Raw genomic sequence first — 19,497 nt, 5'->3', positions numbered from 1 at the left:
GATATCCTTCGTGGTACGGGTTGTATCTATTCAAACAAATCGAAGGTGCATCACTTGATCATTCCTGGAATTCGTATACTACAAATTAATCAATAAAATGATGTTATCGATTAATTTTCTTTCTTCATGAACAACAATATCATTTTTGAAAAATGTGCGTGAACAGGGAAATTTGGAGACCGAGACGGATTGGATTTTTTTTGGTAGATTTTTTCTTCTATTGTTGCGCGAAGTGAGCGCCACTTCAAAGCCGCACTGGCCTCGTCCGAGGCTGCTTTGCTTCAACCATTGCCAAATCTCACCAGTGTCGGTTGAAAATATTTTTTCATTCGTATTCGCTTTAATGGGATTTTGCATTCATATTTATTGGAATGCAGAACACTGTGAATGAAATAAATGCTTTTTAGAGTCGTCAGGATCTGGCAATTGGTGAGAAATTCAGAAATGTTTCATGAAATTTTTATCTGCTTCCTTTGATCTCACAAATTCTGCAGATTTTCCTCTATTTAAAAATATTCTTTTGGTTAAAGGATGCGAGTTTTTTTACTTCAGCAAATTAAATTTGTACTGTGTGTGGATCTGAGCTTGTATTTCACGTGCAAAGTTGAACAGAACAACGTGAATTCTTTCAATATTCATGCTTTATGATGATTAACTCAGTTTCAGTTATTCATGAGTTTTTTTTGTTTTTTTCACTTGGTGTTTGTTTTGTGCGTTCTGTTATTCTGCATATTATCTCTCACGATTTTTGCGGCTTTGAAACTGCTTCATAAAGTTTGTTTCTATCAAAACGGTTGAAATTTATTTCATAATAACTTCAATTGCGAGAGCGTGAGCTACGTAATTGGTCATATCGCAGTCCAGGCACAACGGATGTGAAACAGCTGCGAATACATATTCATACTTGCTCGGTTTACGCGGTTCCGAGCACGCAGTAATCCCCAAATCGTTTAACCCAGGCGGAAGGTCGACGCTTCATTCTCCTTCTTCCACTTGCAATCGTCGAGGTTCTTCTAAATCTTCGCGAGCCTTTTCGACGTAATTTAAGCAAACTGGTGTCGGAGCGTTTCGCTTTAAAAATTCAATAACTTGCACGTCCTGGTTTTACGCATATTAAGAATTTTTCATGCGGCGTCAAACGACGTTACCGCGTCGGCTTTCGTAGCAAACGAAAGAAACTCGTTCTCATTCCGACCAGAACTTGATGAATTTTATCTCGAGACGTTGACACAGCACATTTTACTTCTTCGCCGTGTCTTTTCTTCTGTGCGTAAAGCAACCAAAGTTTCCAGAACGTTCCACCAAGTTTTTGTTATTCCATTCTTCCGAGCCACTCGCTTCGCGGGCTCATTACATTGCGAATATTTGCTGTGTGAAATTAGCCGTTTGTTTACTGCGACTGAACGGATTCGAAAAGTTCACTATTACACGCGCCCGGGAGAAGCCCAATTTACCAAATGGTATGGAGGCTACGAACAATCCTGTACGAACAACCCGATGCTTCAAGAGAAAAAGAAACTCCGAGTGCGAGGGAGAAACGAAAAGAGAGAGCATGGACTCGTGCTGTGCGAGGGAAAAACAAGAGCCTCCGGCGCACTATACGCACTTGGGTATTATACTCGTACATCGGGTATGGCTCGAGCAGAAGGGCTTACGGAATGAATGACTGAGTGTGGTCTTATTAATGCACGGAGCTCAAAGTAGAGTAAGTACAGATCTTTAAAACATGCATTTAATCCAAATGTTCAAATGCCTTTCAAAGCGAAGCCCTACTCTCGTAATTCCATTTCGACATTTCATCTTTGGAAAAGTACTTTAGCGTGGAACTTGAGCAATGTGTCGCGAAAAATTGGATTAAAATACTTTTTTGATGAATTCAACTAACTCGATCGAGGCTTGATTTCAGTCGATTTTTTCGAGGCCGTTGAAGATTCACCCTTTTTAAGAAAGTTTGTACGCCCTCTCAAGCTGACGTTTTGAAAAATTATTTTCACACATGACAAATCGAGCTGATTGAGAATTTCAGGTATGCGGAATGAATTCATTTCGACAGATTGAGAGATCCAGATGAGATGGACGAGTGACGGTACCGTCAGAAACAATGGAACTAATTTGGTGCTATATGTCGAGGCTCTCGACTCCATGAATTTTCGGCAACGCCCCGGTTACAAATGTTTACACACGAGGCTTTTTTGTATGTCTGACCACGTTGTACTTTTTCCACTGGCACGTTGTTTCGTCTTTGTCAGAGATACAATCCCTCCAACAGCGACAGGGAAAGAAAGATGGAAAAAGAGGAAAAGGGAGACGAGCAACCCCTTTTCTTGGTTTCAGCTGAACGGGAGTAGGGATCAAAGGGGAGCTGCTTCGTTCTACCCATATATTTATGCATGTATGTACAGATATTATTTGCATACTCAAAATTCGTGGAATTCTAGCGTCACCTGTAGGAGGACTTTCGTGCGAGAAAAACCAGAGAGTTTTAATAATTTCTCGTGGTTTCTTTGTCCACGGTTCTACTTTTCATTAAACATTTTTCCCTGTCCGTACACGCGAGCTGTACGAATTTATCCACACGCGTATACGCACGGCTCTGGATTCAACTTTGTTTAATCAACGAAATAGAATGTTTGGTGAGGATGAATTTTCGTCGAGCGAAACGCACGTATTTCTCGGATTCCTTGCAAACATCTTGATTGTATCCTCTTGTCACGAGCCTCGAGTCTATTAATTGAAACGTATGGCACACACACCTCGCCCAAACGAAATTGGAAGGACAGACTTCCGCGTACCGGAGAACAAACCGAGCGACGAAATTGTCTGAGTTTCTGGATCTGGCGCAAATCGTCAACAAAACTCACACTCTCTTCGTCTCCTGATATTCTTGAGGATACGGAAGTGGAGGGATACAGAGATTAAGAGAATGGGGAGAGTTCGCCAGCCTCCCCCCCCCTGCACCCAAGTTCCCACCGGGTAATAATTTTTTTACTCCCTTAGATAAGTTTCTCAAACCTCCCGGAGTGTCTCCTGCCCCGTAGCGCCTGTCACAACCAGGTTTCTGTGGTTTATGGAACCTCCAGACGTCTCTTCCTCTCGAGGAGCACCCACATAGACTCTCGTGTTCTGATCCTTCGCCCAAGCATAATGCGACCATTATCTTCAGCCCTTCCCGAAAGTATAGACATTCCAAGCTGGCCCGCGAGACCGCGATCCAAACCGGCCTTTATCTTCCTTCAATCTTTTTGTAAAACAGCATCCGACGAATGGAATATCAACGCCAATTTTGCGATTTTTATTTTCTACTTTTTAATCGATTTTTCTAGAAGAATTTACAGTTTTTCATTAATTTTCGATTCTGCGAAAGTTAACACCGTCCGGGAAGCAACAACTTTTGAAAATTTCAATTTGAAAGGGACCCTTGTTTCGCCGCAAGAGCTTTTCTATTTCGAAAATTATTAAAAAATCTCAATCGTCGGAAAACCTTTCGCCTTGTGTCGCACTCCCGGCTAAAAAAAACCATTACAGTAATGTCCCTCGACAACCCCCGGGAAGTGATTTTTGAGCTGGCACTTTACGGCAATTTCTTCAGCAAAGCACCGCTTCATTGTTGAAAGCTGTTCAGCGCGAGGAGCCCGCCCGGCTGTGAATGGCCGTTCGACTGCACACGGAACGATTATGAAAATTTCACTCCATTTTGGTTTCACAGTCTGCTCGTTGAAGAGGCCATCCCGCGCTTACAATGGACCTGCCTTCGGCATGTCAGCATTTTTGTGCTTTCTTACGCTGCTTTTAGTGGTTGCCTCAGCCTCCACTAAAAAAATGTAAGAGGCAGTTTTTCTTTCCGCGAAATCATCAAAATGATTCGTTTTTATTTAACTATTTTTGCTGACAAATTTTGTGGCAAAAATATTCCAAGTACAGCGTTCCCAAAACCTTGTTTTTCTACTCGAGAAAAAAGATTCTCGCGGGACCTAACGCAGGGATCATTCGTTTCGTGTTGCAGATCCATCAGCTTCCGATTCATCGTGCGACGACGAAGTGATCGCCAGTCAATTGGCTGGGTACAGGAAGCGGCAGAACGCAGGTGGTTATACGTCAGTGAAAGCGGCGAAAGAGACCCTCGGGCACAGCCTAGACCGCAATTACAGGATCTCAAAAGACAGTGCAGCAGTTACATTGGATTGCGTCGCATTGGTTCACGTAACCGACCATTCGCCAACGGAGTCGAGCCAACCAGTCCGCCATCCGTCGCCGTACTACTACGGGGATTTGTTCAAAGTTCCAGAACAATTGCAGCGTCCACAGCCGAACAAATATCGAAAAAGCGTGAGCCTCGACGTGCCGGGTGAAAGATCGCGGACACCGGGTCTACCGAAAAGAAATTCAGTAGCCGGTGATGGAGCGGCGCCTTATCACTCTTCCAATCAACTGTCCACTAGCCAATATCAAAATCATCAAGAGCAACACCAAGCGGATTTCGTGAGTCCTACGTCGGGCAGTGAGCATGCTTTGCCATCTCGGACCGAGATACTCTCGTCGTGCATCATCAACGAGTGGGATCATACACTCATGCCTCCGCATCGTTTACTGAGTCATGATTTGCCCACTACCGTTTGCACCTGCTTGGCCTCGCCGGACGAGGATGAGCTAGAGTCTACGACTGCGCGTAAGCCGACGCGACCCCAAGTACGAAAATTGCGACGTTCCAGAAGAATCGATCCGCAACCGATACTCGTTGAGAACGATCGCGACGAGGAGAACGAAGAGGACGAGGACGAGGAGGATCGGGTCGTTGACGAAGGAGCCGACGACGAACACGAGGACGACGAGGAAGAAGACATCGATCCCGAAGACGAAGACATGGCGAGGCAGAGACACCTCTACGAGACTGCCTTCGATTGCAAGGTCAGTCGATCGGACGACGACCTCGACGACCTGGACCGGGTCACCAATCATCCTATTTTGCATACGGTAAGTTTTGTGTCGTAGCTTGCTAGAATGGAAGACGAAATTTGACTCGGGTGCTTGGGTCGTTACAGGGTAGAAGCAGTGCAATCGTCGCTCCAACACCGCGTGCGAGCTCTTCGACGGATTCGTCGAAGCAACAAAAGTCCTGCCACCCCTCGCCCCACAATTATTCGGGTGTAGTGGCCCCGAGCGCTCCATTCTCCGGGGCGAAGGATCACCGCCGAAAAGTCGTGTTGCTTCGTCCAAAGCCAATTCCATCACGACTGCAGCATCATCAACAAAAATCGGAGAACAGCGTGTCCAGTTTGTCCCAAGAGATAGAATCGTTGCAGGTGAATTCGAGCGACGAGAAGACCTCGTCGCCGCGATTACCGGCACGGGGTTACACCCCGTCGCCACCTTCGACCGCTCCGTTGCCAGCCAAGTTTCACGGTGGCAACAAGGATCATTTGCTGCTAAACATACGGAGCGCACCGAATTTGCCCTCGCAGCCAGACCATCCGAGGCTAAAGGACATGAGACTACCGGTGAAATCTTTGCGGGCCAAAGAATCACCCCAGAGCAGTGAGGCCGGTAGTATTTTGGAGATTAAGGGCAGACCCAAAGCCTCGAGTTATTCGCAGGACACGAGCCAAGAGACGCGAAGGAACGACAAAGAACTCATATTGGAATTCAAAGGTAGGCCGAGAGAGGAGACTCGACAACGGCCCCGAAGCTTGATACGTGAAAGCCGACCGATAATGGAGTTTAAGGGCAGGCCTCACGAAGCGGAAAGTGATTTACCGAGACCTAGACAAGAGATGGGCTTACTGGAATTCAAGCTTCGCTCGAACAGACGTCGCGTTGGCTACTCGAGTACCGAGAGCATGGCGACTAGCAGCAGCGGAGGTAGCATGGAATCGATACGGAGCAGCACCAGCGAAGGCAACAGGTCGACCAGCAGCTCCGAGAGCCGTCACAGCACTAGTTTAAGCTCACACAGTTCCGACAGCGGTAGCAACAGTTTTCACCATCACCACCACCACCACCATCATCATCAACATCAACCATCTTTAACCGGTTTTCTTACTTATCACGCCAGTAAACTGCACATACTTTCCCCAATATCCGACAAGTCTTCTCAAGAGCCAGCCTCCGAAACTTCCGACAACAATCGCAACAACAACTCCCAAAAAGCTTCCCCAGAAGAAATTGCCACCGAAAACGTCACCGGGCCCAACACGAACGCTACTTCCAACGTCGTTTCGCCGACCGACACTTCCTTCAAGAAACGGCGAACACCACAAAACAAAAACCTCATAAACCTCGCGCTTCAATCCTCCTCGTCCGGCGACGCCGAGATTCAAGGCTCCGACAGTGGCATTTCCATCGAATCACGCGCCGGCATAAAGTGCAAACCTTTCGGCTTTCATCTTTTGAAACCTCAACTCGATAACATCAATCTCGTTGACGATGAGCCTGAACTTTCCGATCTTCCCTTCGACATGCCCAAACTCCGCCGGAGACGATTACTCATGCAACAAGATGCTACTACTTCCGGTAGCGCTACCAGCGTCGATCTCAGGGACCTCCCTTTTGACATGCCGAAATTAAGGAGACGCTTGAGGTGCACACAGAGCACGGAATCCAGCGCTTCCCAGGCCTCCTCCAGTCTCTCGGTTCGTGACGTCGAACCGCCTGGCCTCTTCGGTACGTAACATTCATTGCTACTATTTTCCGTACGCAGCTTCTTCAAGAGCATCGAATAAACGACTTTGGATGATTTGCTAATCGAGCAGAATCGAAACGGTACGTGGATGTCGTGGCTTATGCGATTAAGAATGAGCGTCAATGCGGACAGGAACACGAACGAACGTTACGCAAATTGGCAGATGGCGCAGCGCTAAAAATAGCGAATCTTTGACCGGTTCGTTGGTACCTTAATCCAGAAAACAAAGAAAACGAAAGGGGGGAAAAAATACGTTGAAGGAGAAACTGAATGGGTTTCGTATCACGTAGATTTACGAGGGGAATACACGCCACATAGTAATTTCTATTACAGTAATTTCCATTCCTCGACGACCGAGGATTCGTGTCATTAAAGCAATAATAAAAACACCGCACTTTCGGGAATGATAGGAAAGCGTGCCGAGTGCGTATACCGAGGTAAACTCCGTCAGGGGTTCGTCAGTGCGGTGGAACGATGAAGCGGCAGAGGGACACCGTAATTCGGAGCCGTGAGCGTTATGAACCCACCAGACAGGGGGTCTAACGACGTTAAATCGTAGTTAACACTTGCGTCTGACATTGAGAGCGTTAAGGAGGGCTAAAACCTCTCTCATGAGGTTATTACTCATCGTCTGAAATGTCAAGGCTCAGATCATCCGACTACCTTGCTTAATGGATTTCGTAAAATTACGTGATGCTCCAAATTTCGCGCCAATACTTCAAACCTCGTTATTCCAATCGAGGCTTTTGCCAGAAAAATCCTTGTCGACATAATTCATTAAACTGAATAGAAACTCGAGGAACGAAAACGTCCGAAATTCGCTCGAATCACGTCAACCCTTTGTGTCATCGACGTTACAGTCAAATTCTGGTTTTGATCGAATCGGATGGCGTCGCTTTCGTATCTTGACCGCTTGATCCTCTGTGCCAGATCGCTTTCCCAGCCAGTTTCAACCTATCCATGCCGGTCCGATCCAATTATCAGATTCTTTGTTTAGGGTTTCTTTCATTCGCCTTGTAGAGCCGACGCGAGAACGACGTCTTTGAGTATTATAAGGTCGACAAAGAGAGAGAGAGAGAGACTTCGTAAGCTTTGAGTGAAACCATCTAATGTACTCGGTGCTTTAAATAATAACCCTTATTCAATATCCTCGGGCACTGAAACAGATACAGCCCTCGGATCGGAAACCATATTGACGAATATTAATTTATCCATCGGTGACTACTCCAAGTTCAAAAGCTAAGTGAACTCGATCTCGAGTCCACGTGCATGTTCTGCCCCTTAAAAATGTTCTCCTTTTCGGATGACTAGGATGCCATAAAAGTTTTGAAGCCTGCGTAGAGAAAGGACGTAAACACTTTGCACACAAGGGAATAATGAATGAGAACGAGTGATAATTGGAGCTTTTTGGTCCACCCCCACAAATGGGAAGGAAAGCAACCGCAGGTTTTATCGCCCATTTGTTCCTGTTCAATCGGAATAATCACTTTTTCCAAAAGAAATACGATGCTGATCCAAATTTTGTTTAATCGTCTCCCCTACCTTTGATTTTCATTACTCAAGCTGTAAATTCGTAGTTTTAATTACTGCTGCGTACGTGATCTCCTCTCCCCAGTGGCCGATTAAGATCGAGGCAACGAGATAGAGCCCGAACACACGAGCATTTCCGCTCTCACTCTCCCTCTCTCATTCCATCTCTTTGCCTGTTTTCAGCTTCTCGAAATTAGCCGAGGAATTAAGTTGCTGTCCCGTAATATTCAAGCTCTACAGCCATCTCATGTACAATGTTATCCTGCTCCCTCTGGTACGATGAGTTTAGCGATTTGATGGGACTTTGAACGCCTAGTTGTCTGGAACGCCAGTCCGAAACTCTCCAATTTATTCGGCCATTGTGCTTACCGTAATCATGGCATTACAGGAACCGACGTTGTATTAGCTGCGAGCAAGAGAGAGAGAGAGAGAGGGCAACGTTCGAGTAGGAAAAATATTGGATCTCGTGAGATTTTGCGTCGGTGACGAGCCGAAGAATAAGACATTAATCTCAGGAATTTCTTTCCCGACGAATATATGAACGCTCTCGAAAAATTCTGACGTCAAAATTTAATTACAATTTTGACGATATAAATGTCACCTTAATTACTGGTAATTTGGATTTCGATCGACGATTCTTTTCGTGAGTTTTATTCAAAAAGAGCAGATTAAAATATATTTTTTTTTCATTATCCATTTATCAGGGTTGTCACATCGGTTAGGGAAACCAATTCTTGTTACAATCACAAACGAAATTCTTTCGTAATATTTATCACGAGCGAGCTACCCCTGCTGAAAAAACGAGGCATTTGATACGACCTGGGCCACTCATTCATTCATTGATTTCCGTGCTATTTTTACTTTCGCTGACACATTGAGACACGCGCAACACCCAATCCATATTCGAGAGCGCCTCCTACCCGAACATCATATCAAAGTCCTTGGAGATTTTTACACGGAGTTTTCTATCTACAGGTAACAGTGGCAACGGCCTTTTTGATCGGGCAAACAGAAAGTGAAAATGTTGGAATCGCGTGCTGCACGTAAACCTAAAAACTTTTAGCCCCACGTTAAAAAAAAACGTATCGTAGTCGTTTGACGTATTTGGTCGATAATTAACGTGAACTTCGTCACTACTTTTACAAATATCGTGCGGATATTAGGAGGCTCAAAAAGCCTCGGGATCCGTAACAATTCGCTGGGGGATCGAATAAACTTTGAGGGGAAGAAATAAATTGAGAGAAATATATCGAAGTTTGTTTGATGGAATACAAGAATTTATCCGAGGCACAATGTTCCCCGTGAAAATATAGAAATGGATCACTCTTAGTATCGCTTTGTTCCACTCGAAAAAAGTTGATGGATGCTCAACCATTTGGACGAGGCGTAAATTAGCTTTTGAAGAGTCGGATCGCCCCGGAGCGGGGCGCGTAACGAGAAAGATTCCCTGGGATAACACTATCATCGCTTTTTCTTTACTCTCGTTTTCCTTTTCTCGAGCATTCTTTTCTCATTTATCCCTGCTAGAGTTCGATCGTCACCGGCCGGATCTCTCCGAAAATCTCATACCGAGCCACTTTTTTCTTCCTCCACTTTTTCTCCTCTCACTCTTCTTCGATATCGGGGATTCAATGTAGCCGAAAGGTGTCGCAATTACTTGCGTAAAAGCCGAAACTGCTATACGCCATAATCGTACGTCGGAGTGATCGATCGCTTCCTTCTCCTTTCTCATAACCCGGAATTGGGGCTACTTCCAAGACGCTCGTGTCAGTCGTTCGCCTTATTTCTTCCTCTCAGGAGGAGGGAATCTATAGTCATGCCAACCCGCTACAACGAACGGTTCTGATACGAAAAGTTTATTTTTCCTTCAACTATTCGCTCGACGAATGAACATCGCTAATTAGCAGTATCCATTTTCCCTTAAAAAAATTATTTCCGTTCAATCGAAATGGAAATTCATTTAAGGGGGTTGCTACCAGCGCTGTGATGAATCATGGACTGGAATATTTTTCTTCGAACCTTCCTGCAAGCTAAATTTTATTCTTGATCCTTAATAATTCGTTGTTCCTGGAAGAAGAAATTTCCAAAAATCCGTCATATGTCCCAGGGAAAGGTGGATGAGCATTCTTTGACCTGGCACCTCTGAAACGTGGCTGCATATGCAGAATCACAAACCTCATTTCCATCTCTTTCGTGACTACTCTCCAGCCTAAATTCAGGCACGAAGCTGACGAAGCTTTGACGAAACTCACGAAGATTAAAGTAAAAATAATATTAAAAAACCAAACTGCAATAAATACAAATAATGAATTCTATCAGATTAGGAATTAATTAATAAGTTAATAGGCATCATTATTTCTCGAGCCTCGCGTATCCTCGCGATAGCATTTCGGTGTACACACGCGAGGAAATTTCGCTGCGTTAGCGTAACGAATTAATATATATGTACATGAGTTTGTAAGGGTTTGAAAGGGCGTAAAATTGACATGAACGGAGAACCCTTACGCCCTTTCGAGCCGAAGTTATTGAAAGTGCGCCTACATATATGTGCGAACGCCTGCTCCGTCGCATTCGTTACGACGTACGTGCTCGCCATTTACAATTAGTCGAACGCCCGAATGCCTCTGTGTGTATACGGGCGAGCACACGCGCACGGGGATGTGTTGTATAGTTTGCTCTCGCGTGCTAACGCGCCATCGAGACTCGCGCGTCCACGAAATCACCGGGTGGCTAGCCCTCGAGCGTCTCTAACTCATTTCGAGTGAGCTGCTGACATAGGAAAAGGCTCGAGTCTGAGCCTTCGTTCCATCGGAGCACGGCGCTTACGCCATTCTGTGACCGAGCCTTCGTATATATGAATTTCATACGAAGCATGCAGAATCCCTGTCTCCCTCCGTAATTATATCAATGACACCCCGTAGCGATTTTAATTTTACTCTCGAGTTGTCTCCGCTCTTCGCTACCCTCCGAAAGCAGCCTGCCACCTACCAATGAGCGGTTTTCTTCCTAGCGATCCTGTTAAATCGTCCATTTAGCACATTCGAAGGGCCCAAAGTTGCCGTGGAGGAGTCCAAAATTCTCGCCTCATCGGCCAAACGCAATGACGGACGTGCCATAGCTGCGTTTTCATAGTTTTTCCCAAAGACTTGAAAGCCTCCTGCCAACCCCCTTGTGTTCGCTGCTATCGACCCATAGTTAAGGCTTCATGGTCCAACTTCTTTTTCATACCGTATGCACATCGTTGTGGATAAGAGAAAATGCCTATTGTGCGATCTCAGACAAAAGCTCACGGCTACCGAGTGCCTACAATGCACCTCCCCCCTCGCTCACCCTCGACTCATTCCGCCTGCTTGCTATACCTGTGTGTACCAGCCAAGCAGGTATTACAGTGGATAGGAAAGCTCAAAAACGTGAAAACAGGCAGCTCCGTAAAATCTAGTTCTCTCACATGCACCGTGGACTCCTGTTATTTGCATGTATTCCGACGACGCAAGACAAATCCTGCACAATCCTTTCTCTAATATTCCTACGTACGCGCACGAACCACGGGAATGGTGCTCCCACATTATTCCCGCATACGGAACGGATTGTCACTTCGGAAAACAAACTCCGGATTTACTGGAGCCGTGAATAGTGTACACGGGGAATTGCGGCTGGATTGTCAAGGACGCGATGCTCCACGCACTATTTTTTGCTCGCCGTCCTCATTTTTCATTTTCGCTGCTGCTGGTGGGATCGACTTTCATAAAGTTCGGCGGAAGTTTCGGGTGGAAAGCGAACTCTGGATTCGGTGGAACCACGAATAGCTCGGGCGTGGAGACGAATAATGCATTCGGCACAGAATGGATTCTGAATCGGTGCGAATACAAAATTTACCGAACTTTTTTCAGAGAAATTCATACTTCTGGGGCTTCAATCTGCGAGGTTTAGCGACACGGTCCTTCGTGTTGTTGGATGAAACTTGGCTTTTCAAAATTTTTTGGAACCGAAATCGTTCGACGAATCGAAAACCGATGAAGAAAATTTTGGAGTCGTCAAAGTCACACTCGCGCACAGTCCGTTGGTTCGCTCGCCTTTGTCATGACTCTCCATTTTGAAGTTCTGAATCATTGGATAAAAACCCCTTCCAGCAGGCCAAGTTGATAACGAATACATTTCGGACAGGTGAACGCACAAATACGACACTCGAATAGCTCCATAAAGCTCTGATTTCCACGATTACATTGTTTTAGTGCCCACCCTAGTGGAAAACGGTTCCTGATTCTCTGCTGGCGAATCTAGCTGGAAAGAAGCGTGGATACGTACGTCATTCCCACCATTTGACAGAATTCGTTGCTCCCAGTAGCAAAACGAAACCAGGTGTATCGGGAATATTGGAAATATCATGCTCTACTTGCTCTTCGCTTTATTCAGAGTGGCTCAACGAGACACACGGACTTTCCACTCTTCTTTCGTTATTCAGCAGACATTTTTAACCCTCCACGTATTAGGGCCATTCGACAAACCGTTCACTTTTTTGTGGTGCGGAGTTTCAATCGAAAAAACTCGAGGGTCATTACGAGCGTGGAAGGAAAGTTGATAAAACAACGATCCTCGAGGTTCGAAAAAGTCGAGCAGAAATCAGATGCTGCAGGACCGAAGGGAACGATTCGCTCGAAAACATGGACATTAAATGAAGCTACGAGCTGAGTTTCTCTTCAGTCATGTTTCGTTAAAACCTTGTTCCAGCATCCCCTCGATTGATAGCGCGAGTCTCTTCGTGTGTGCGAATGAATTCTCGATGTTCTATCTCCATTTTCTTCGGACAATGAAAAGAAAAAGAAAAAATCGGTAATCCCATCCAGTCGGAGCTTCTGGTACGATCATTGCACACACCATTGGACGACCATGGTTCCAACCAGAGATTCGCTTGTACGTTGGTCGTTAGCAAGGGCAAAATGGGATCAGAAGAAAGAGAGAAAAAACTGGAGGGCAAAAAGCATGCAAGAACTGGGAGAGAAACTCGCACGATAGGGGTGCTTAAATCTGGCGCTATCGCACACTCTCCGCTTCACTGAACGAGCGTCTAGAACCTTCATTCGGTTAATGCACCAGCAGGAAAGGGAGTTGAGAAAAAGTATCGTCTTGATAGAAATATACCAGGTCGATGCTCCACTTACACATCTATTTCGTGCCAGACTCTCTGGTAAATGCAGCTTCATCTAACTTCACTTTTTCATGGCTCACGATACCATAAAAATCGAAAGCCTCGTCGTGTCTGACCAAATCCATCTTCACTACTGATAAAATTCATTTACGGTTTGCGTCTAAAATGTGTGGATTTTTATCATTTTTCAAATATTCAGTCCGTTTTTATTATAAAAAATTTATCGAATCCAACAATTTCGTCTCGCACTGATAAGCGGTTGAAAAAAATGTGGTTTTGAGAGACCATTTGGCTGGTGAATGGCTCAGTGAAAATTGTGATTCAAGTCGTTCGCGATGTGCTTCCAAATTTGAACAAGCGAGCGTCGTACGATTACTCGGTGCTTGGGCAGCTCGTTGCATTTCTGAGTATATAGTACGCCACTTTGATAATAGGAAGCATGGCGAGGGAGGAAAATATAGAGACCAAGATTCGAAAGACCTTCGAGTCGTTATCGTTTGGGCTCGTTCCAAAAGAGGCTTAAGCCGAGTGGTAGACGAATCCAAAAAGTCACTCGAGGCTCTGGTCTCTTTCGTAACCGCGCGTCTACCGATTCCTCCCTGCGAGAGTTGGAGCGAATCCTACGTTTTTAGTCGTCCAAGTTCATCTTTTCGTGCTAATACTTCACGCGAATCCAATACTTGAGAAACTCGACTCGATTGATCCTCGCACTATTTAGAGTTTCCAACTGAAATTTCGTTACTAAGAAAGAAATTCGTTTTTGACGCATACGGGCAATCTGGAAGCTGCAGGCCCCATAAAATACACTTTACTTCCTGCTTTCAGTCGTTCTCGAAGATCGTAAAGGGATTCCGGTTATCACGACGCGAAATATATTTAACGATCTCGTGGAACATCGTTCGGAGCTCGAACAGGCACCACCGATTTCACGTGTCATCCCTGAAGCCGCTATATGTCGCATCATCTGTATTTCCGCTCTGTATATACGCCCTATCCAAGAACCCTGACGATCGTTACCCTCCAAACCTCCATTTCTCCGCCTCCGTCTCTTATTTCTCACTTAACGACCTCTCTTCTCGAGACATTTTTCGCTTATTTCGAATCTTCGACGTTCTGCTGTTTACTGATAGAAATTTAAAGGTCGTCAAAATTCTTTTTACAGGCACTTTCCGTCCTTGAACTTGAGCTTTTCACACTTACAGCCATCACGATCTTTACCTTAAAACTTAAACCTTTTTCCAACGGGATTTCTGAAGGAGCGTCTTGTTCAAACTTTTGCTTGCTCCATTTCGTCACTTGTGTTGTTGTCTCCATCACTTTTTTCGCAAGTTTTTCTGACCCTGGCTCTTCTTCTCGAGGTCATGCCGTCTCCGGTCCATTAATCCGGAACGTCGCCGAGTTTTATAGGCGTGATCAAATCAATCGAAAATGAACAATATTCCGAGTGTTTCTATAACTACGCGAGTGTCGACGCCTCGTAAAAGCACGTTCAAATAGGTCGGAACGTAATTGAAGTTTTATCGGCATTCGTAGGGAGTATTTTTCACCGAGAATTGATCTTATCGAGTAAAACTCGCGATTGTTCGTCATTAGGTTTGTTGGTAGTGTAAATTCCGAGGAACGAAGTGTACAAAATTGTTGGAAAATGATTTTTCCATTTGATGTTCGTTCTCACGTCGAGTGAATTTGAAATTTGAGACGAGAACGAATGGACCGAGTATTTGGGCAAGCCTGATGAATTTATTCCGCATCAGTAAAGTTCTTACCTCCGAAACGTGTTTGGAGTGTGGGATAAAAAGTGAAAAAATGCACGATACGCATCTCCGAACGCGGAGGACGACTCAGTAATTGAACGAGAAAATTGAACCTCTAACCTTTCTTGAGAATCGAGAACGGTTGTCTCGTCTACGCGTTGAGAGATCGGTCTGCCTATGCCGCTGCGATTCTCGCTCTCCTGTGCCACTGCTGCGGTTCATATTTCATGAGATGAAACGGCAAACGTGGACGCGTTACAGCCTTTCTGTATAGAGATACATCGAACATTCCAAGCAGGTTCGCAGTGTTGCCTACAGTGTCGATCGCCCAATCTCAATGGATTGCACACGTGTGTATTGAGCATTCCAGATCGAGCGAGGAGAGAATTTCGTAGCAGGTTGTGTTCTCGGGTGTATGAAGCGATGAAATAACGGTCAAACCTATTTTCATACAAATTCCGTGTCAAGGTTCCTCGGGAAATTATGACTCTGCAAAAAATGGTTTACTGGGAGCGAATTTCTTGCAAAGTTATGAAATATTTTGCAAATTTCCATATCTTCAATCAAGTTTCTTTAGAGATAGCCAGAGGATTTCTCGTTTCATCTCGAATTCAGGTCATATCTGGTTGGAAAAGTGGGAAAATATCGTCCCTCGAACATGGAATGCCCGGTAGACTCGGTCGGGATAAAAAGGTACGAGTATGAGACGACCGAAGTCGTTATATATGAAGAAAAAAGGGGATGAAGGCGATAGTGATGACTGAAGGGTGCCCGGTAACATCTGTTACAGAATCTTTTTCGATAACAGTCACAGCTTGAATATTATTCGCTCGTATAATCTCACCCTCGACTCTTTTACGTTGGATATTCCCATTCTGGCGCTCTTCCTACCAACAAAATAGCTCGGAGTCTTTGTTTCTTTGTGCTGCTTCACCTCTCGATCGCTTTGCGGAGAGTCAACAGACCGATTGAACGTAAGAATTTTCGTAAATTTATACGAAAAATGTGAACTTTTGTTTCGAAGCTTTGAAATGATGAAAAAATTTGAAAAATTCTTGGTGATTCGGGAGAATTTTTCAAGATTAACGGCGAGAAGAATGCCCCTTGAGTATAATGGCCATCTGGTCGACAAAGCGTGAAGGTGCTCCGCCTCCGCCGCGGACGGAATCGTCGTCCGCACAGTGATTTTTTTCCCCAAGAAATTAAAATTTACCCCCACTCTTATCGTCCTCCATTTTTTGTGCCTCCGTCTCCCACTCGAATCGGTGGCTAGTTTGTACGAAAAGCAGATCAGCCAGGGTGTGGCTGCTAAAGAAAGATAAAATAAAACAAGCGAGAGACAAAAGTTTGCCGCAGTCGAGACGCGTTTTCCTGTGACTGGGAATTTCCCTCGAGACATGAAACAGAATCTCGCGAATCTAGAAGTGACGTCGCGGCGAGAAGCTTCTCCTTCTTTTCGAGCATTTCTGACAAATTTTCGAGAGAACCGCTACATACCAGCAAATACGGATAAAGAAGTAGCGTCAGTCTGGCCTGACGGTTTGTCGCCTTCAAATACAGTACCGTCACTTCCTTTTAATTTCGCTCTCTGCTCGACTGCTTCAGAAAATATGTGGAATAAATACACCGACATTTATCACCATGAGAGCATCAAGATGGATCTTTGTCGAGTAAACTTTCCGAAGCTCGTACTCGGATGCAGTGAACTACAGAAAATTGACAGAATTTGAGTCTCGAGGTGAGGCTTCGAATCGAGTATTCTTGCTCGTTACTTCGCTCTCTGCACCACTCCGGGACACAACGGACAAAAAATCCACAATTTCCCGGTCAAACGATCCGTTCTCGTCGTGACAGCTTCGCTCTGTAATTGCATCGAGCGTTATTTCTCTGCTCGGTAATGAATACGAACACGTTTACATTCTATTCGATGCTGATGTGCGTGTACCGCGAGGGTAGTTTTTTCCCGGGGTTTGCCGAGATGCGATTTCCGTTACGCCCACCTTTTTCCATTTCCCAAGGGAGCCACCGAACGCGAGCGCGGGAGCAAAGCGAAAGAGAGAAAAAGAGAAATCCGCGCGGAGGAAGAAATTGATTAAGACGTATCTCTGTCTCGGTGGAGACGGATATTAAAACGTCCCGTGTACATACCATGCACGAAAAAAGCAAGAAAACCCGCGAGGATATCGTGGATACAAGCATACAAGCAGTACGTCGAATTCTCGCGAAGAAATCGAACATTTCGTGTATCTGCAACGGCCTGTGAATGTAAAACCAAATAAATGGAAGGCCTCGTCGTTCTGGGGAGTCGCGAGAAAAGCACAAACGACTCGACGCATCAATTTTTTCTGTTCCATCCAGAATCTCCGAAGCGGCAGGCATTTGCTTGAATTCCGCGGAGACTACATTTTAAAAACGCAGGTTTACGAGGAGAGTGGACCGCAGGAAGAATGGGAGGAGGGAAGCGAGATAAATGCGTATGGAATGAGAAAAACACGCCGAGGGAGCGAAGCGGAATCGGCCTCGATGAATCAGTGCACGGCGAATCACCGGGATTAAATTTAATAAAACAAACATTGCCAATCTCGGGAAGTACTCGATGTATTTGTGTGTGTGTGTGTGTGTGTGTGGTATGCGCCCGGAACGATCTTCCGGTCGCGTGAGCTACGCAGTTTTCATTAATATTTGATAATCCAAGGTAGAGAGAAAAAGTAAACGCGATGGAGCGTGAGAGGAGGAGAGAGTCCGTGGCTAAGCCAGGAACGGACGAGGGACGAAAGGCGCCGCGATGCCAAAACTCAAGATCCTTTTTCTCCGGCGAGGGTGAGAGGAAAAACTCGCAGGAACTTTCTTTCCTTTGTACCAAAGATTTCTCCTCCTGCTATTTTGTTCCTTTCCAACATCACGAACCATGCGTGTCCGCGAATGACTTTTCGTAGACTGCGCCGAGAAAACAAACACAAATATCTTCGGGAGTCTCATCTTAACTCAAATATACAGACGTCAGAGCAATTTTCTTCGACCTGCTTCATTCCCGAGCCAACGCGCTCTGATCAAGAGAGTGAAAGAGACGCTGCGAAAAAAGTCAACTGCTAAAAGATTGCTGGCAAAGAAACGCAATTACCATCACTTTCTCGCCTGTGTCCTGTCACATCCTACCCCATTTTTTACCCGATAGATTCTTCCTCCTTTCTCACGTACTTTATCTATATTTTGTTTTTGCCCAAAGTTCCGACTCCCTGTCAATTATCCGTCGATCTATTTCCATTCCCGTACACTCCGGAGCCACTTTTCTCGGAGTAAAATGTCGTAAAAGTTCTATCAGAACTACCGAAGCTCTTCGAGTTGAAACAGACAAGAGCAATAATTCCGAGAACTCGATGCATCACCCATCCGACCTTTTCGTACATCCCCGAAGCTGTTTTTCTCCTAACTCACACATAATTCGTCTCACCATTATATTTCTATCAAAACACTCACAAATAAGCGTCGCCGAAGTTTCCGTCATTCGAAAGTCAGTCTCCAATGAACGCGAGTCTCTCGGCGTATTCACTGTTTATACGAATCCATTGAGCGCGATTGCCAGTGAAATCTTCGCGTACACGTATATTTGTTTGGAAAGCGCTCTTGATGAATGTGGCATATTCGGATGAATGGACGACAAGTTTGGCGAGCGGAAGTTCCTACTCCCGAACTCGCGGAAATCCCATTTCTATTGTTTCTTGCGAGGGTACTTATTCGTCCTCATCGCTTCCTCGGCTCCCTTTTATCTTGCCTCCGCATCCTCAGTGTCTTTAGACACTCGTCGTTTTTGCCGTTCTCGCCTTACTGTTTCTCGAGACAAAATGTTGGAGGGTGCAGCAATGAATGTGACATCGCTGTGCTTCTTTCGAGAGAAATTATTCCGAAGTGAGGTGTCTCAGGACGAAACTTTCTTAATTCTGTTTTAGATCGATCTGTGTACGTATTAATGAGGAAAGAAGGTTCGACGGTATTGTTGGAAGACTGGAAGTTTTACGAGGCTCGATAAATACACGGCAAGCAAATTCCTTTTGCCCCTCGACTTGAATTCCGGTCTGGGTCTTTCTGTGCTCGAACTTTCACTGATTCAACGATGGCCTTCGTTATTTCTCGCTCACAAGTGTATTTTGGTGCTCGACAATAGACAGGGAACTTTTTTCTGCATGGACGTTGTTATACTCAGTCGAAAAATGAAGCAAAACTGTCGATAACGTGCTCAATTATTTCCCTGCTCGATAAAGAACTTTTTCGTCAGTGGATAAGAAAGCTTGTCAACGTCATCGGCGAGGAAAGTGTTTGCGAATAACTCAAAGAAGAGTGGAGGACTCGTGAAGGGAGTTGGAAGCTTTTGTCGATGTTCTCGTTAGGAAGGG

General features: G+C 45.2%; 1 protein-coding gene across 1 annotated transcript in view; it reads left to right on the top strand.

Annotated features, from left to right (window-relative positions):
• Positions 1-19,497, top strand: part of hwt (heavyweight) — a 151,843-nt gene that overhangs the window by 126,148 nt on the left and 6,198 nt on the right. Inside the window, exons 5-6 of the mRNA XM_043421398.1 lie at positions 4,004-4,971; positions 5,040-6,657. Coding sequence (XP_043277333.1) covers positions 4,004-4,971; positions 5,040-6,657 — 2,586 coding nt within the window. The remainder of the gene's footprint in view (positions 1-4,003; positions 4,972-5,039; positions 6,658-19,497) is intronic.

The sequence above is a fragment of the Venturia canescens genome, chromosome 6 (genome assembly GCF_019457755.1).
Source record: "Venturia canescens isolate UGA chromosome 6, ASM1945775v1, whole genome shotgun sequence".
Lineage (NCBI taxonomy): Eukaryota > Metazoa > Arthropoda > Insecta > Hymenoptera > Ichneumonidae > Venturia > Venturia canescens.
Note: the sequence above shows the minus strand (reverse complement) of the source record. Positions and strands in the feature narration are given on the sequence as shown.